Below are 16,131 nucleotides of genomic sequence, written 5' to 3' on the forward strand. Positions count from 1 at the left end.
TGCGCTACAAACGCTCTCGATGGTAAAAATCATTGTATAAATCAAAATAAACAATCACTCTTTGCTTTCACGATCGCGCCGAACTCACAGTTCAACCTACCAGCCGCTTGGGGCGCTGCTGGCGCTGTAGGCAACAAAATCGAGGCGAAGTGTCGCGACTGTTAGACTGTGGTGTAATTCCAATGATCAGAGAGTATGATGGTCTGTAAGGGCAGTGAAGGGTGCATATCTTTGTATGAATGTGTTTGAGTGCGCGTGTATGTCTTGTGTGTAGTTGTAAACATTTGTGTATAGTGTAAATCTAGCGATCATGGTGAAATTAACGCCGGACTTGATTTATCAAGCTATGCAGTACATTAACCCTGTAAGAGATCGCGAATTGGATTTAAGAGGTTACAAGATACCAGTCATCGAAAACATGGGAGCAACTTTGGATCAGTTTGACTGTATAGATTTTTCAGACAATGACATCAGAAAGTTAGATGGATTTCCACTTTTGAAACGTCTGAAATGGCTGTTACTCAATAACAACAGAATTGTTCGTATATCTGAAGGTTTGGAAAAGTCCTTACCAAGTTTGGAGACGCTTGTGTTAACCGGAAATCAAATACAGGAACTGGCGGACTTGGACCCACTGGCAAGCATCAAATCACTAAGAACTCTAAGCCTTCTGCACAACCCAGTGACTACGCGACAGCATTATCGTGCATATGTTATTTTCAGAATACCACATTTACGTGTACTGGATTTTCGAAAAATCAAAATGAAAGAGCGAGAAGATGCAGCTGCTCTATTCAAAAGCAAGAAAGGCAAGGAGCTGCAGAAAGAGATTGCCAAAAAAGCAAAAAATGCCTTCCAGAATGCCGCTGCTGCAGGATCTTCAGAGGAGCAGAAGCCTACAGGACCCACAGCAGAAGAACTGTGGAAGATTAGAGAAGCTATTTCGAAGGCCAGTTCATTAGAAGAAGTGGAAAGGCTCAACAGACTACTTCAAGCTGGGCAAATACCTGGGAGGGCACATCCTCCAGGAGTTTCGCAAATGGACGAAGAGATGGACGAAGAGGAGTCGTCACACAACCGCTCGATGATGAATGGGAACTGAAGTGACATTGGTTTTGTGAGTTATGTTGCTGGAAACTATTAATATCTTTAAGAACTGTTTATTCTTATGACATTTGTGAACATGAGTAGTCTCCCTGTTTAATATATTAATCCATTTTGTCGGCACAAAACATTAATGTAAATTGTCTTAAAGTGTATCTCAAGGGTACCTCCTTTCCTTTTATTAAATTCTGATTGAGGAAATGGATGTGTAGAGACTTATATTCTAATGTGAAACATAAGTCAATTTGACACATACTATTTGTGCTATTTGTAAGCTTATATTTTCATTTATATTACATTGGAAGTTTAATTTATGAAATTATGTAAAATATTCACTACATTCTCTTGAAGTACAAACAGAGAGATAGCTCCTAATAAAGTTTTGTTATAAAATGCGACTACTTACACCATGCTTCTGAATTATTTATGATGTTATTGTGCATATTATATCTCTTAATTTATTTGATTTTTGGGTAAAAGTTAAACATTGGGCCCCCTTGCATATTTCAATATGGTGTGGATGCGAAGATTGTGCTTCGCTACCAGTCAGTTTGATACCAAAATCAGATTTTCTGCTTCCTCACAAAGATGTGGAGCAGCACTACAGACCACTCTGTGACTAGAATCAAGATTTGACAGCAAGTAATACGTCTTGTGTAGAATTAAATGAGTTTCTTAAATATTCACTGTGTGTGCAGGCTCAACGTTTGCAATATTTGACCCATGCTGTGTTGTGGTAATGTGATGTAGATATTTGTATAGTTGAATCTATTATACCGGTAATGCACCAAACTTTGCCTTTGCTGTTAGTTCATGCAGTATCCTGGGAAAGTTGTAAGTACAAAAATGGAATGTGATGTGTAGTAATTTTATGTGGGATTGTGCCACAGCCTTCATGCAATTATTGAATATAGTCATTTTCAAATATAGCTGTAAAAATGACTTTTTTATGTTGTGATTGCAATTTTGAGTATTACTCGTGTTCAGGCAGACATTTCAAATGCAAATGTGCACAGTCAATAGACACAATGCCAAGCAAGTCAGAACAGTGTCCAAGTGATAGAATCCACAAACAAAGAATAAGATGTAATTCATGTGGATTGGTATAGAGAAATCATGACAACCTAAAGTTGATGGTTACACAAGTTTTCAAAAGGTGTTCCACGAGATCACAAAACCTGTATTTTAGCGCAATGTGGCGTTTCTCAAATTTAGTAATTATTACAGCTACTCAATAAACAGTTTTATTAAAATTGTTTTGCAAGACATAGTTACTGACTAGTATTTACCTTCAGAAAGCGAAATATTTTGTGCTGGTAGGCACATATAAAAGTGAACATTATCTGTCTTAGGCACGACCCTCATGCTCACAGCAGGTGGCACCTCTTAACCTTGGGGCTGAGTGAGCTGTCTTCATAACTTTTCTACTTATCCCTGCCTGTTACCCAGGAAAGAACTAATAACTCCAAATGCTAGGGCAGTATGCATGTGTAATTGTATGTCTATTGGTGGTACTAAATATTCCATATTGTGAAGATAAGTACTGTTCAGCAATTGTGTATGTCAACATGTGTCTTGCTGTGCACTTATGGAGGTGCTATTCTGTGGTGTCTCAAGGGCTCAGAATAGAGATTTATTGTATTCTCGTGTGAAAGTTTGTAACGAGTTGCTTGTGGGCTTCAGTCAATAAGTTGGAGAAGGGATTGTCATCATCAATCTTTCAGTTGGTTGGCAGCTCTTTGCCTGGATTTGTTAGAAGCTAATGTCTACATAATTGGAGACTCCTGCATTGTGTGTAGCTTTTTTGAAAATGGTAAGTCACAGTATTCCTTGGACTATCATCTGTTGCAATGTTCTTTCTAGGGCATTTCCAAGCAACTGGATGCATCATATTCTGTGGCCACTCAGTTTTTGTAGCTCAGTACAATACATTGTTTCCATTTGTTAGCTACAACCTCAATTTATATTTGTGTCCCTTCCTTTGTGGTGCAGGTTGAGTTAATGTTTTGTTTTTGTTTTCCAAAATGCTTTCTTATCTGGTTGTTTACCTTTTTATGTTACCATTTTTTTTTTACTTTTGAACTTCATTACATGTTGCCTCCAGCCACTCATCTTTGGCTATTTTACTTCCTTGTTAACTAAATTTCTTGGTCTATTTTTCTCCTTTACAGTTTTTTCGTGTTCTGTTAATTCTTTTATGTGATCATTTACCTGTTGTTTCTTTGGTGTGTTTTGTGAAAGACCAATTGTGATACTTGCTGCTGCTTCAATTGCTGCTTTAGATTTCTTTCTGACTATAATTAGTGTAATAGCACCCTTTGCACCCTAGTTTTATCCTTGTATAATGTCTTTCAGGATGGTTCTGAATTAATCTATTTGTTATCACTAGCTCTTTCTCTATGGTAAAGTTGTACAGTCTGTTCTCTTTGATTTCTAGATCCTAATCCACACCATCCTGTCGCGTGAACTTTTTTTTGTCTCTCCTACCACAACAGTCTAGTTATCTGTAATAATAAGATTCTCGCTCTTTCTTACTTAGATTCAATAACTTGCTCAAGTTGTTCACTCATTTCTTCTAGTTTATCATCACTGTATCCAGGTGTTAGCATATATAGTTGGATGACAGCTAAATGTGCTCGTCCTGCTTTCAGTTTCATTGGCATCATTCGGTCACTTTACAGAAATTAGCTCTTCACTTTTTTCCCCACCATTCCTTGGACAATACTACACCTACTCAATTTTTATTTTATTTATTTATTTATTTACTTTGCTCTTGGTCATCTGACTGTATTACAGAAAATTGTCACCGTGGAAATCCTCTTCATTTTTCCATTTAACTTGGGCATTCCTAATATATTTATTGGTATCATCTCTCATTTTACATTGTTCAAACAATGGATAATCTAGGAAGGCCTGAGACTGCAGTCGTGTGTGTGTGTGTGTGTGTGTGTGTGTGTGTGTGTGTGTGTGTGTGTTTGTGTGTGTATTGTTGATGAAGGTCTTAATGGCCAAAAGCTATAATTGGAGAGCCTTTTTGTTGTGTCTATCTGCGACACTGCATCTCTGCCATATGTTGATTTTTATATTGTTCAGTGGAAATACGGAAGCGTCCGATCCCACCCGTCTGCTTTGACCCATGACGTCACAAATATGGCGGAAACGACCATAAACCACGATTCCAATAAGGCGCATATAAATTCGTTACGTACACATTATGAGGACGAAAATACATCGAAAAACAAACACACACACATTCCACAAAAAGCCTAATGACACTAACAGGACAAGCGCGGGAAATATGGGGTTTTTGGGTGGGGACAAACTAAATATAAACAAATTTAGACACCCACCTCCATACAAAACGACAAAAAAAACGACATCACAAAACTCCCCAAATACCACTAAACACAATATCATCTGGAATCGGACACTTCCCTTGACCTATATAGCTCAAAAACATCTCCCGATACCAATACCAACATTCACAGCCACCCACTGGGATCAAACACTTCCCTTGACCTGTTATCCTTACGACATCTCCACATACACCCGTCCCTGGTCCGAGACGCCGGAACTTAAAGTAAGCCTCATTTCTTCACGACATACTGAACACTTTACGACTTCATCCAAAAATCCGAATAGTTGAAGAAATTTTATTAGAGACAACGCACTGTACCCCATCACAGCCGACAACCGAAAACTGTTGACTCTGTCAGTCATATCCATACCTACCAAAGACATAAAAAAAGCAATTTACCAAAATTCACACACGACGCCACACTCGCAAACTAAACCAAAAACATCACCTAACACACCACCAGAGAGCACCACCGATCGCATCAAAACGACACCTACAAACACGCCACTCTCACAAACTAAATTCCGCTCCGTCGTGACGTCACACACCATAACAGCCTTACGTCACGGGTCAAAGCCGACTGGTGGGATCGGACGCTTTGATCGACTCTGTTCAGTTTACTAAAAATTCCCAGTGATATGTCATTCCTTTTATGTAACTTCTTGGGTTAATGGAAGCATCCGATCCCACCAGTCTGCTTTGACCTATGACTTAATTACGTTGTGGTGTGTGACATCACTACGGCACGGAATTTTGAGTTGGTTCTGTTTGTAGATGTCATGTTGTTATATTTGATGGTGCTGGTGCCCTCTGGTGGTGGATGTGCTGAGTTTAATGTATGGTATTGGGTTCATTTGAGTTTTTGTTGTCATCGTGCTAACATGCTTCCGAGTTTAGGTATTTGGTGTGATAATATGGGTTGTGGGAGTGTTTTAAGTGAGTTATAAAGTTTTTTTTTATTTTTTAAAGAAAGATGTGTTTGGCATTTATGTTAGGTTTGATTATTGGTATTTGATGTAAGGAAAGAAGCCTAATTTTTTAATTGGTTTTTTTGTTAGGTATTGATATGACAGTGAAGTTCCTGAGTGTATCACTACGTTTTGAGATGGGTGATGTCTGTCATAAAGTTTCTGAAGGTTTTCGGTCTTATTGTTGAATATGTTAAGGTGTCATGTTTGTGGCAACAACAGAATACACTGGATGATGATCGTTTGTCTTGTTTCAAAATATTTGTTTCCTTGGTCATATTTTTTAAATCTGTTGTATATTTGTGTGAGAATACATATTTCACAAATTGCTCCTTTACAGTAACATATTCTAAATATAAATTTTAAATGACACATTAAGTAAAATGTAGCCTACAGATTACAACACTGAGCATCAACACACTATTTCAGATATTGTAATATCCTTCCTCCTCATTTCTGCTTGTTACTGAACTGGCTGTCGCAGTTTGATAAAAACCTGCAGCAAATTTGCATATGCTTATAAGGTAAGAATTTGTGCATACTCTTTTTCCTTTCAGACTGAAACTTTTTTTGTATTGAATTTTAAATGCATGGAATTCAGATAACTGGGCTTTGCAAGAATGTCAGTGCAAAATGGTAGTTTTCGTCATAAATGCCCATAACTCAGGTGTTTATGAAGCTTTTGATTTGGAATTTTTCATAAGTTAAGAGAAGCACATACTTAACAGGCATGTAATTATTTAAGCACTAAAGTTACAAAGAACAATACAAAAAAAATTTAATGTGTGTCACTTTACAATTTCTGAAAAAAGTACAGATACATTGAAAAATGCTTATGTCACATTTCTCCAACCTGGTGGGGATAGGAACGTATAATTGATCTTAAATAATTCCCAACAAAGTACACATTGTAATAAAATAATATTATTAATTGGTTATCTATGAATGAAAACACAAAGAATACTTTCTGTTGTGATGGATAAGAATAATTCTAAGTAAGGTCATCTATGCCTGACATCTACTGCTACAGATTTTCACAAAACTTTTTCTACATCTTACTTTCCACATGGCAATAGTCAATGGAAAATTTCTGCACGTACTTCATATAGTTCGATGGAAAACAATGGAAATTTTTCACAGACGTAAATGTGGTAACTGAAATTTGTCATTTGCATTGCTTCACTTCAGACAAAAATAACAATAATAATAATAACATAAAATATCTTATTTTCCAATAACATTTTCATATATTCCCACTTGTCACAGATGGGATGTATCTTTATTGGAAAAAAAATTAATAACTGTTCTTGACTTATGGGAATGTAGAAAATCAACTTAAGCTGTTGTGATCCAAACAATGATGTTTAAATATGTAAAACACTGACAGCTGATAAGATTTATGTTTATTGATACTTTGGTATTATTTAATGAGAAAAAGCAGCATCCTGAGTTTTGGTAGATATGGATGGTCATTTAACATATTGGTCAGAAGATCATGCAAATCAGATTTTGTCAACTGACAACCTACAGGAAGGCTGCCTCATGAAAGTACAGAGATAAAAGTTATGAATTTAACTGAAACATTTTCATTATATGGCTTAAGTTTATTTAAGACATCAAATTAGCATCTTTAAACAACAATTATTCTAGCCACATGAACATTAATTTAAAATGTAGATGTTCAGTAGTGAAGAGCCCTGAAAGTATCAATCAAACTTCTTAAGAGCATCTCTGTTTTTAATCCACTGTGACAAATTACATTATGGTAACTTCATATCTTTTTCATTAAAGTAATACATTCTGCCTAATGATGTTGATTTAGTTTCTCAATCAGCACATAAGCTTCTGTGAAGTTTGGAAGGTAGACGAGGTACGGGTGGAAGTAAAGCTGTGAGGACAGGGCGTGAGTCGGGCTTGGGTAGCTCAGTTGGTAGAGCACTTGCCCGCGAAAGGCAAAGGTCCCAAGTTCGAGTCTCAGCCCGACACACAGTTTTAATCTGCCAGGAATTTTCAGCACATAAAATATTTTTCAAAGGCTCAAAACAAGAGTTGTCTCTCCTTTTGTAGAGCTGCTACAAAAGAATTATGTTGAGGATGACTGCACGTCCATTGTGGGGCATTCTCATTGAATGAAAAACCAAAGAAGGATTTCAGAAGAAGTTACTCTAATAATCTCTAAAGAATCACAAGAAAGTGGTATGTAATGGTGACAATTCCTGGCAGCTGGTATAGTGCGGGTTGTCGAAAATCTCTTCTCATGGTTCGTGTATAGGAAACCTACTCTGACTTTATATAAGAAGTGAAAAAAATACATTTGTCATTAGCTTTTCGGAAATCGTATTCACCAGATGCAGTTGTTATTTGTGCATCATCCACTTGTTGAAGACTAGCTCTTTTCAATATTCATGTTATAGTTCCTCCCAAATCATCACACAACGATTTACCGTGGCTAAATAGCAGAAAAGGGAGTGGTCAGTATCAATAGAAAAATCCTTTTTGTGCTCACACAAATTTTTAAAGCTTTTTCTATTCTTATATTGAGCAGCACGTCCACCAGTGAAATAATGCACTTTCTTCACTTGTGGGTAATGCTCTGCCAGCCACTCAACCATTTCTTTTGGGCAGCATTTACAAATCGTACATCATATTCCCAATCGTCACTTAAAAAGCAGTGGTTCACTATTATAATTTACTTTCTTCATTTACCATATAAACACACGTGGGATAGATTGTGCAGCTGCTTCTTGTCCAGCGGTAACTCTGAATTTAATTCTGTATCATAATACTGTAGTTTTCAGCAAACTCCGTTAACATAATTGCTTTTTCTGGGGTTAGATTTTCTTTCAATTTTGTCAGTGCTTTTGACTTACATTTAGATAAAAATAAGTGTGGTTTAAGTGCTTGTAACTTTGTTACCAACAAGTCTGTGTATTCACCAGCAGTTGAAGACTGCTTTACCAATTCTGCCTGATGATCTATGTTTATCCACTGACTGAACTCAGTTTCATCATCAGCACCTTTGTAAGCTAATTTCTGTTAGGCCTATAATAATTGTAACAGTTTGTGATCACTGGGACAATTATCACAATGATTAAGCATGCGGTAGTAGTTTTCAGAATCACATACAAGAAATTTTATAAGTTCTTTGTATATTTCTTCTGTGTTTTCCGCATTCACAAGCAGTTTTACATTTTGGTGGAATTGCCCCCCCCCCCCCCCCGCCCCTCCCACTCTCCTCTCTCTCTCTCTCTCTCTCTCTCTCTCTCTCTCTCTCTCTCTCTCTCTCTCTCTCTCTCTCTCTCTCTCTGGATGAGTGCTGGTAGCACCCGCTAAACTCCACCACTTTGCTCTTAGTGAACAAATTCTGGAAAGACCATTGTTAACATTTGGCTTCTCCCATTTAAAACAAGAGCACAGTTTTCTTAAGCTGTAAAGGAGCAAAAGGCAAAGTTAACATTCACAAGAATGTGTACACACAAAAAAGAAACTTTAGAGTATATTCATCATTTAATAGAAATCAGCGACAATCTTTATCACTTCATCACCAATAACTTTCCCCATTTTTAGTTTAGAAGCTGATAAAATGCCCATTTCTGTTTTAGCATCCTTGTTTGTCGAACCACATACTCACTAACATTGAATTCTGAGATTATGTTTTGTTTTGACCAAGAGGGTGGAGCTAAAGTTAAAATTTGAATTTTTGCTGGTACTCGTGCACTAGCAATTTTTTCTTTCATTAGCAGTGTCATAGCAGCAAAATCTTTGACTTTCTTAACAATTTCATCATCAAATTTTTCTTCTCTATGCTCAGAATCTTCAATACTGCAATCTATTGCCCAGCACAGTTTTCTTTCCAAAACGTGCTTCATTTCTTCTCATTTTACCATATATAGCCTTGCTGTGATTTGGAATATAGGGAAGTTTTAAGGGAGAGCACCCCATATCATGTAAAGTTTTATTTGAATCCTTAGTACTTTGACTTTTTAGTACTGATTCATGAAATGTCACCTCTGGGTCCTCTGCATCACTTTCATTTCTGTCACTGACATCAGTTGTCTGTTCACAAATCTTACAACATGTTGTGCATAGAGTTTGGCCTGAGACAAGCAAACTGACCTCAAATATTTTTTAACTGTTTGTTTATGTTTTTTTGAAAGGATCACAACAAGTTCTTTGATGACTTTCTAAAACTTTTAAGTAATAGTACCTGTGTTGTCCACAGTAGCATTTTCTTCAGCTTGTGGAAAGCTTATATTGGATCGCAGCAATATCAAAACTCGCTGGTCTTCACTCAGCTATTCTATTTTCTTTTTTTTTTTTTAGTTGTTACTAAGGTGCAGGTTGTCAAATGAAGTGGTGTGTTTAGTAATTTTCCAATAGGCCATGAATTCACATTTTCCATTGCAGTTAACTGAGTACTAATTCACTTAAAACATACTTTATACAAGTGAAATGATAGGGCCGCACCCCAAACATATATGACCTGTCCTATAGAAAGACAAAGAGCAGCTGAGGTCAGATAGACTAATTGCCATTTATTCTCAACAAGAAACTTCAGCAATTGTTGCATTGTTTCATGCCTATAAAGGTTTCAAACAAGTTACTGCTGTCTAAGAGCACTTTTTTATCACTGTGAGCAGGTGATTGGCTGAACACATAAAGCATATATATTACAGTCTTTCAAAAATTACTGAATTAGTGAAATGAAAGGAAATAAATTTTCACACTTAAAGTTAACTTGCCTGCCTAGAATGAGTTATACTTAAATATGCTAATTTGATACCCTTGCATCTGAGGCAATGAGGGGATGAACCTATTTAAAATGACACTTTTCAAACATAGCAAAAAGTATTTTGATTTCAGATGTGTGTGTCAGTTAGCAGAAGATGCATTAAAATTTTTATTTTATTAGAAAGTTTACAATCTAGGGGATTATTTAAGACCAAAAACAGGTTCCCAGAATGTTGGAGAAATGTGATATAAGCATTTTTCCACATCCTCACAATTTTTCCGAAATTGAAAATGGACAGATATTAATATTTTTTTAAAATTTTTCTTTGTAACTTTACTGCTTCAATAACTGGACATCTGTTAACTCTATGCCTTACTTAACTTCAGAAAAAAATTCCAAATCATAAGCTCCATAAACACCTTAAGTACTATTTTGCATTGGCATTCTTGCTGAGCTGAATAACGCTATATTTAACATTCGATATAAAATAAAGTTGTACTCTGAGACCAAAAAGATTTTGCAGAAGTTCCTATGTTATATCTGAGATAGAGGGTTTCAAGTCCTTGAATTATTGTGTATTTTGACATGGAATGACCCTATGCCGTTAGGTTTCCGTCTGCTTCACCAGATTGTCACAGTGACAAATCAATCTTATTTCATGTGTAACAAGTGAAAATAATTCAGCAGGTGACGTACCTTTTACTCAAGTGAGCACCTAACATATTGCAGAAAGATGCAAGGTACAAGATGAAAAAAGTAACAAATGTGTAGTGCTTTTTTAACCCACAAAACTAAGTGGGCTGCGTTACTTCTGATCCGGGTATCTGCAGTAATAGATTAGGAAGAGGGACGCTATATATATGGCTGTAAGATTTGTTTGTTGAATTTTAAATCCTTGGTTAATTTTCTGGTCTTATGGAATCGATTAAAAAGTTTCACCCCACGTGAAATATTCACTCCTGCTGGAGTTCAACATCACTGTTATTTGTATGGTGGATTTGGTAGTTGTGATATTGTATTTGTGAACAACCCAGTTATTTTGCAATCTTCTGTCATTATCTATTAGATTGCTTTTAAATAATATAAGTATTCCTCTAATTCAGGTACATGGTATGGTATATTAAATGTTGTTAACACAGCTTTAGACGACACCTTTATTTTATGTCCAATCATTATTCTAATGGACTTCTTTTGAATTCTGAATGTACTCAGTGACGTTGGACATTTTCCACAGAACAGTATTATTTAAATGAGACCAAAAACGAGGACGTTAAACACTCATTACTTCATCATTGATGGTGCAGGATATCAGAACATCTTAAGGCAAAACTTCATTATCTTAGTGTACCCTTAATATGTACTGCTTTGTGCTGTGTAATTGTGCTTCCATGTAAATATAAATTGACGGTAACGCTCTTATAGTTACTGCACTTGACTGATTATGACATTTCCAGTTACTGTTTAGTTTTGTGTCACATTTTACCCATTTCTGTTCACAACAGTTGGAGAGTATTGTATCAGTAAACAAGACAGCCAGAAGATCTTCCACATTCACATTTATATTACTGATGTATCGAAGGATGAGAGGTGATTCCTTCAGTTGATAGCATTTCAGTGGCTGCTTTGTACTTCTGATCAGTGTATTCAACAACAAGAGTTGTCTTTGATTGAGAAGGAATGAATTAATCCATATGATGAGCATCTCAACATACAATAAAGTTGTAGCTTGGTAAAGAGGCTTTTGTGCTAAACCTTATTCAAAAATTTAGACAGATATGGAAATATATGTTTATAGACTGAAGCTGCAGCATGATGAAGCTGCAGCATGATGTGTGTACTGTTTTGAAACTTCCTGGCAGAGTGAAACTGACAGCTGGACTGGTATTTGGGCTCATTTCAGAATGTTGTCTTTTACAGGCAATGCTCTTACCAGCTGACCCAACCAAGCATGGCCTGTGGCATAGGAGACAAGTAATGGCGGAAGAAAATTTTGAGTGCACTTCATGAGTCATTGTGCCCATGTAACAGTTGTAAGATCATTATCCACAAAAGGCGAGATTCCGGGTCAGAGACTTGACGTGGCACACAGTTTTTATATTTATTTATTCATCCGTAGACAACTTGTGTTGTATGGATGTCGTCAACTGTATACATGGAATGAGTATATACATAATAGTACTTCTGGTAGTACATATTTCTATGGTGCAACTTAATCGTTTGTACACAAAGCAAATACACACCAATCTTAGTTACAAATAAATATAAATTTACAAATGTATTCTTGCATGGGTTACACAAAACAAATACACACCAATCTTAGTTACAAATAAATATAAATTTACAAATGTATTCTTGCATGGGTTACACAAAACAAATACACACCAATCTTAATTACAGATAAATATAAATTTACAAAGGTACTCTTGCATGAATTGAGGTGAACACGTTATTTACAGTATTCTTTGACAGTATAGTAACATTTATCTGCTAAATAACTTTTTGCAGCTTTCCTAAAGGCATGTATTCCAGTTTCAGCTTTGATCTCCTCTGGAAGTCTATTATACATTTTTATTCCATTAAATAATAAACTATTTTGGGTTTTTGTTTTGTTTTTTCGTATGAGATGCAAATGGTGGCAGGATCTAGTCCAGTGTTGGTGTATAGATCTGTTTTGTATGTACTGGCCAATGAGTTTCTTTATATATATCACAGTCTGAAAGATGTATTCACATGGTACTGTCAAGATTCCCATGGTTTTGAATAAATCAGTACAGTGAGCTCTCTTGCTGCTTTTTGTTATTATTCGTACAGCCCTCTTTTGCAGCTTGAAAATTGCTTGTATGTTCTGCACATTTGTACCCCAGAAGGTTATGCCATAACTAATTATTGAATGCACATATGCAAAGTATGTAGTCTTTAGCACATGAACTATTACATACTGACATAATTATCCGGAGTGCATAGCAAGCAGTAGCAATTTTCTTTTCTAGTGCTGCAATATGGTCAGTCCAGTTAAGTTGTGAGTCAACATGCATTCCTAGGAATTTTGTGTTTGTGACACAATCTACAAGTTCATCTTTAACTTTTAGGCCTATGCTATTATGTTTTTTATTTATGTGGAAATTAATACTGTTTGTTTTTTTTTAATATTGAGGGTTAATTTGTTGCTTACTACCCACTTGCATACATGATCGAGAGTTTCTTCAGCTTTGTCTCTCAATTTGTCTGGTGACTCATCACTGATAAGGATGCTGCTATCATCTGCAAATAGTATTGCTTCCCCGTATTTGACACTCTGGGGAAAATCATTGATATATATTAGGAAGAGTATTGGCACTAACACACTTCCCTGAGGGACTCCTATGTTAATATGTTCTGGTTTGGAAATGCGTTTTGTCAATCTGCTGAACTTCGTTTGTGAGATCTCTACACACTGTACCCTATTTTCCAAGTACGATTGAAACCAATTATTTACTGTTCCCCTTATTCCTAGTGCCTCCATTTTGTTTAGTAGTATTTTGTGGTCTACCGTGTCAAATGCTTTGCTAAGGTCAAGGAATATGCCTGTTACATGTTCACCTTCGTCAAGTGCTTCTAAGACAAAATTTGTGAAGTGAGCTACTGCTGAACCTGTGCTTCTTCCTGGCCTGAAACCAAACTGTTCTTTACACAGTAGGTTGTACTTGTTTAGGAAATCCATTAGTCTCTTTTTCATTATATTTTCTATTACCTTGGAAAAGGATGAGAGTAATGAGATGGGCCTATAGTTTTCTATATTTTCTGGATTGCCGTTCTTAAATAGAGGCAGCACTTTTGCACATTTTAAGTATTCTGGGAAGCAGCCTGCAGTGAAAGATTCATTTATGATGTGTGCCAAAGGATGTTGTAAGCTGTCAATGCAGTCCTTCAGTAAGCACACTGGCACTTCATCTAAACCTGCTGATGTTTTATTCTTTAGATTCTTCACAACCATCCTTACTTCTTCTGGTAACAGTAACATTGAGTTAGCCATATAGTTCAATTTTTGTTCAGGCTGTTTTTTGCCAAACTTTTGCTGTAGCTTGGTAGCAACACTGCTGAAGTACTCATTTACAGTATTTGCTAGTGTATTTGGGTTATGTATAATAGCACCATTATGTTTAATTTGAATGTTTACTGTTTTTAATTTATTACTGTTTGTTTCCTGTTTGGTAACAGTCCAGGCTGCTTTAATTTTATTTTCTGCCTTTTCTGTAATACTGTCATTGTGGGCTTTTTTTGCATCTCGTAATACTCTTCTGTATATCCTTTTGTATGTGTGGTAGTAGTTTAGGAAACCAGGATCACTATGGTAGTTTTTTAATCTGTTCAGTTGTTTGAGTGTTGCAGAGGATTTCCTTATTCCTTTGGTCACCCAGGTATTTCTTTTGTGTAAGTGTACTGCAGTTTGCACTTTTGGGAATGCTTAATCAAATCTGAGTTTAAATAGTGACATGAATTTAGAAAATTTTTTTATTTACACTAGTTTCAGCATACACTTCTTCCCAAGTTATACTGTTTATTTGCTTGGCAAATTCTGATCTGTTTGGTTTGGAGAAAACCCTTCTGTATGTGTATGTTTTAGTTGTATTGTCTATATTTATGTTTAATTTTAGGATTTGACAGGAGTGATCAGAAAGGCCAAGGTTATCTACAATAATTTCACAACTTTCTTTATCTATGTCTGTGATGATGTGATCAATTGTTGATGATGAGTTTTTGGCTATCCTCGTGGCTCTGTTAACTAATGGTGATAACTTATAACAGCGCAATATATTCAAGAATGAGTTACAGAATCTATCTGGGTTTTGTGTGTTTATATTTAAGTCTCCACAAATGAGAACCTTCCCTTTAGGATTCGAAGCCATGTCTAGAATCTGGATTAGTTTTGCAGTGAAAGTATCTATATCACCACTGGGTGAACGGTAAATACATATTATAGTTAACCTTTGTGCCTCATCTGACTTGCTTATCTCTATGGCTGATATTTCTATGTGTTTTTCCTCACTTACAGAATTAATATCATTTCTAATTTTATAGGCAATTCCTTGCTTAACATATATACATGATCCATCACCTCTAATGGTGGTTCTACTATAATGACATGCTAGTATATATGAGTTTAAATTTATTAATGTTATTTCAGTACCTCTACACCAATGTTCAGTAATGCATGTGACTGAACTGTTTAAAGTTTGTAGTTCCACTTCTAATTGTTGCACTTTGTTTCTGACAGATTGTATATTTTGATGAAAGACTGAGAAACGAGCACAGCTTACCTTGCCTGTACCTTTTGTTTGCATTTTGTTGACAGTGACTGATGCTTTGCGCCGGTTTGTCCCAGTTTTTTTCTCCTCTTGGTGCTGAACCATAAAAAATCCTCCTTTGGAGTGATGTACTTTCTTGTCCTCTGGCTCCTTCTGATGGGGTGTGGTTTAGCTGGTGGCTTCTCCATTGGTACTGTCGTTTCTGGTGCTACTGCTGTTGTTGGCTTTGCTGTTGTCTGTCCCACTGTTGCTGTGTCTCCTGTTCTTATTGTTAGTGGTGGTGGTGGTGAAGGTTCTGCTGATGTCAGTTCTGCTGCTGACGAGATGACTGCCTTTGTTGATTTTTCTTGTATTGTGGAATGTTCTGTTACTGATAGTGGTATAACAGTTGTTTTTGTGTTGAAGGTGTTTTGAAGTAGTTTTAATTCCTTCATTATCATGTTCGCCAGATATTCTCTCCCAATACTGTTTAAGTGTAGTCCATGTTGTGTATGGAATCTACAACCTATATTATTTATATTAACACATTTAACATTTTTAAAACGTCTACAGATTTTGGCAAACTGATAGTTGGCTTTTTGTACTTCTGTATTTACACATGCTTGGTTATCCAGATCGTGCCGATGTGGTGTATTCACAATTATCACGTTTGTATGCATGAGGTTCTTCAGACACTGTTTAAGA

At 36.2% G+C, this 16,131-nt stretch overlaps 1 protein-coding gene across 1 annotated transcript; it reads left to right on the forward strand.

Annotated features, from left to right (window-relative positions):
- The first annotated feature begins 212 nt into the window (after nt 1-212).
- LOC124615753 (U2 small nuclear ribonucleoprotein A'-like) lies at nt 213-1,309 on the forward strand. Its single transcript, XM_047143840.1, has one exon. The coding sequence runs from the start codon at nt 311-313 to the stop codon at nt 1,100-1,102; it is 792 nt and encodes a 263-aa protein (XP_046999796.1). The 5' UTR covers nt 213-310; the 3' UTR covers nt 1,103-1,309.
- The last annotated feature ends 14,822 nt before the right edge of the window (nt 1,310-16,131 follow it).

This window comes from Schistocerca americana, chromosome 5 (genome assembly GCF_021461395.2).
Source record: "Schistocerca americana isolate TAMUIC-IGC-003095 chromosome 5, iqSchAmer2.1, whole genome shotgun sequence".
Taxonomy (NCBI): Eukaryota; Metazoa; Arthropoda; class Insecta; order Orthoptera; family Acrididae; genus Schistocerca; species Schistocerca americana.

Excerpts from the sequence above, each read along its gene's own strand:
- LOC124615753 (XM_047143840.1), top strand. The coding sequence starts at position 311 with ATGGTGAAATTAACGCCGGACTTGATTTATCAAGCTATGCAGTACATT.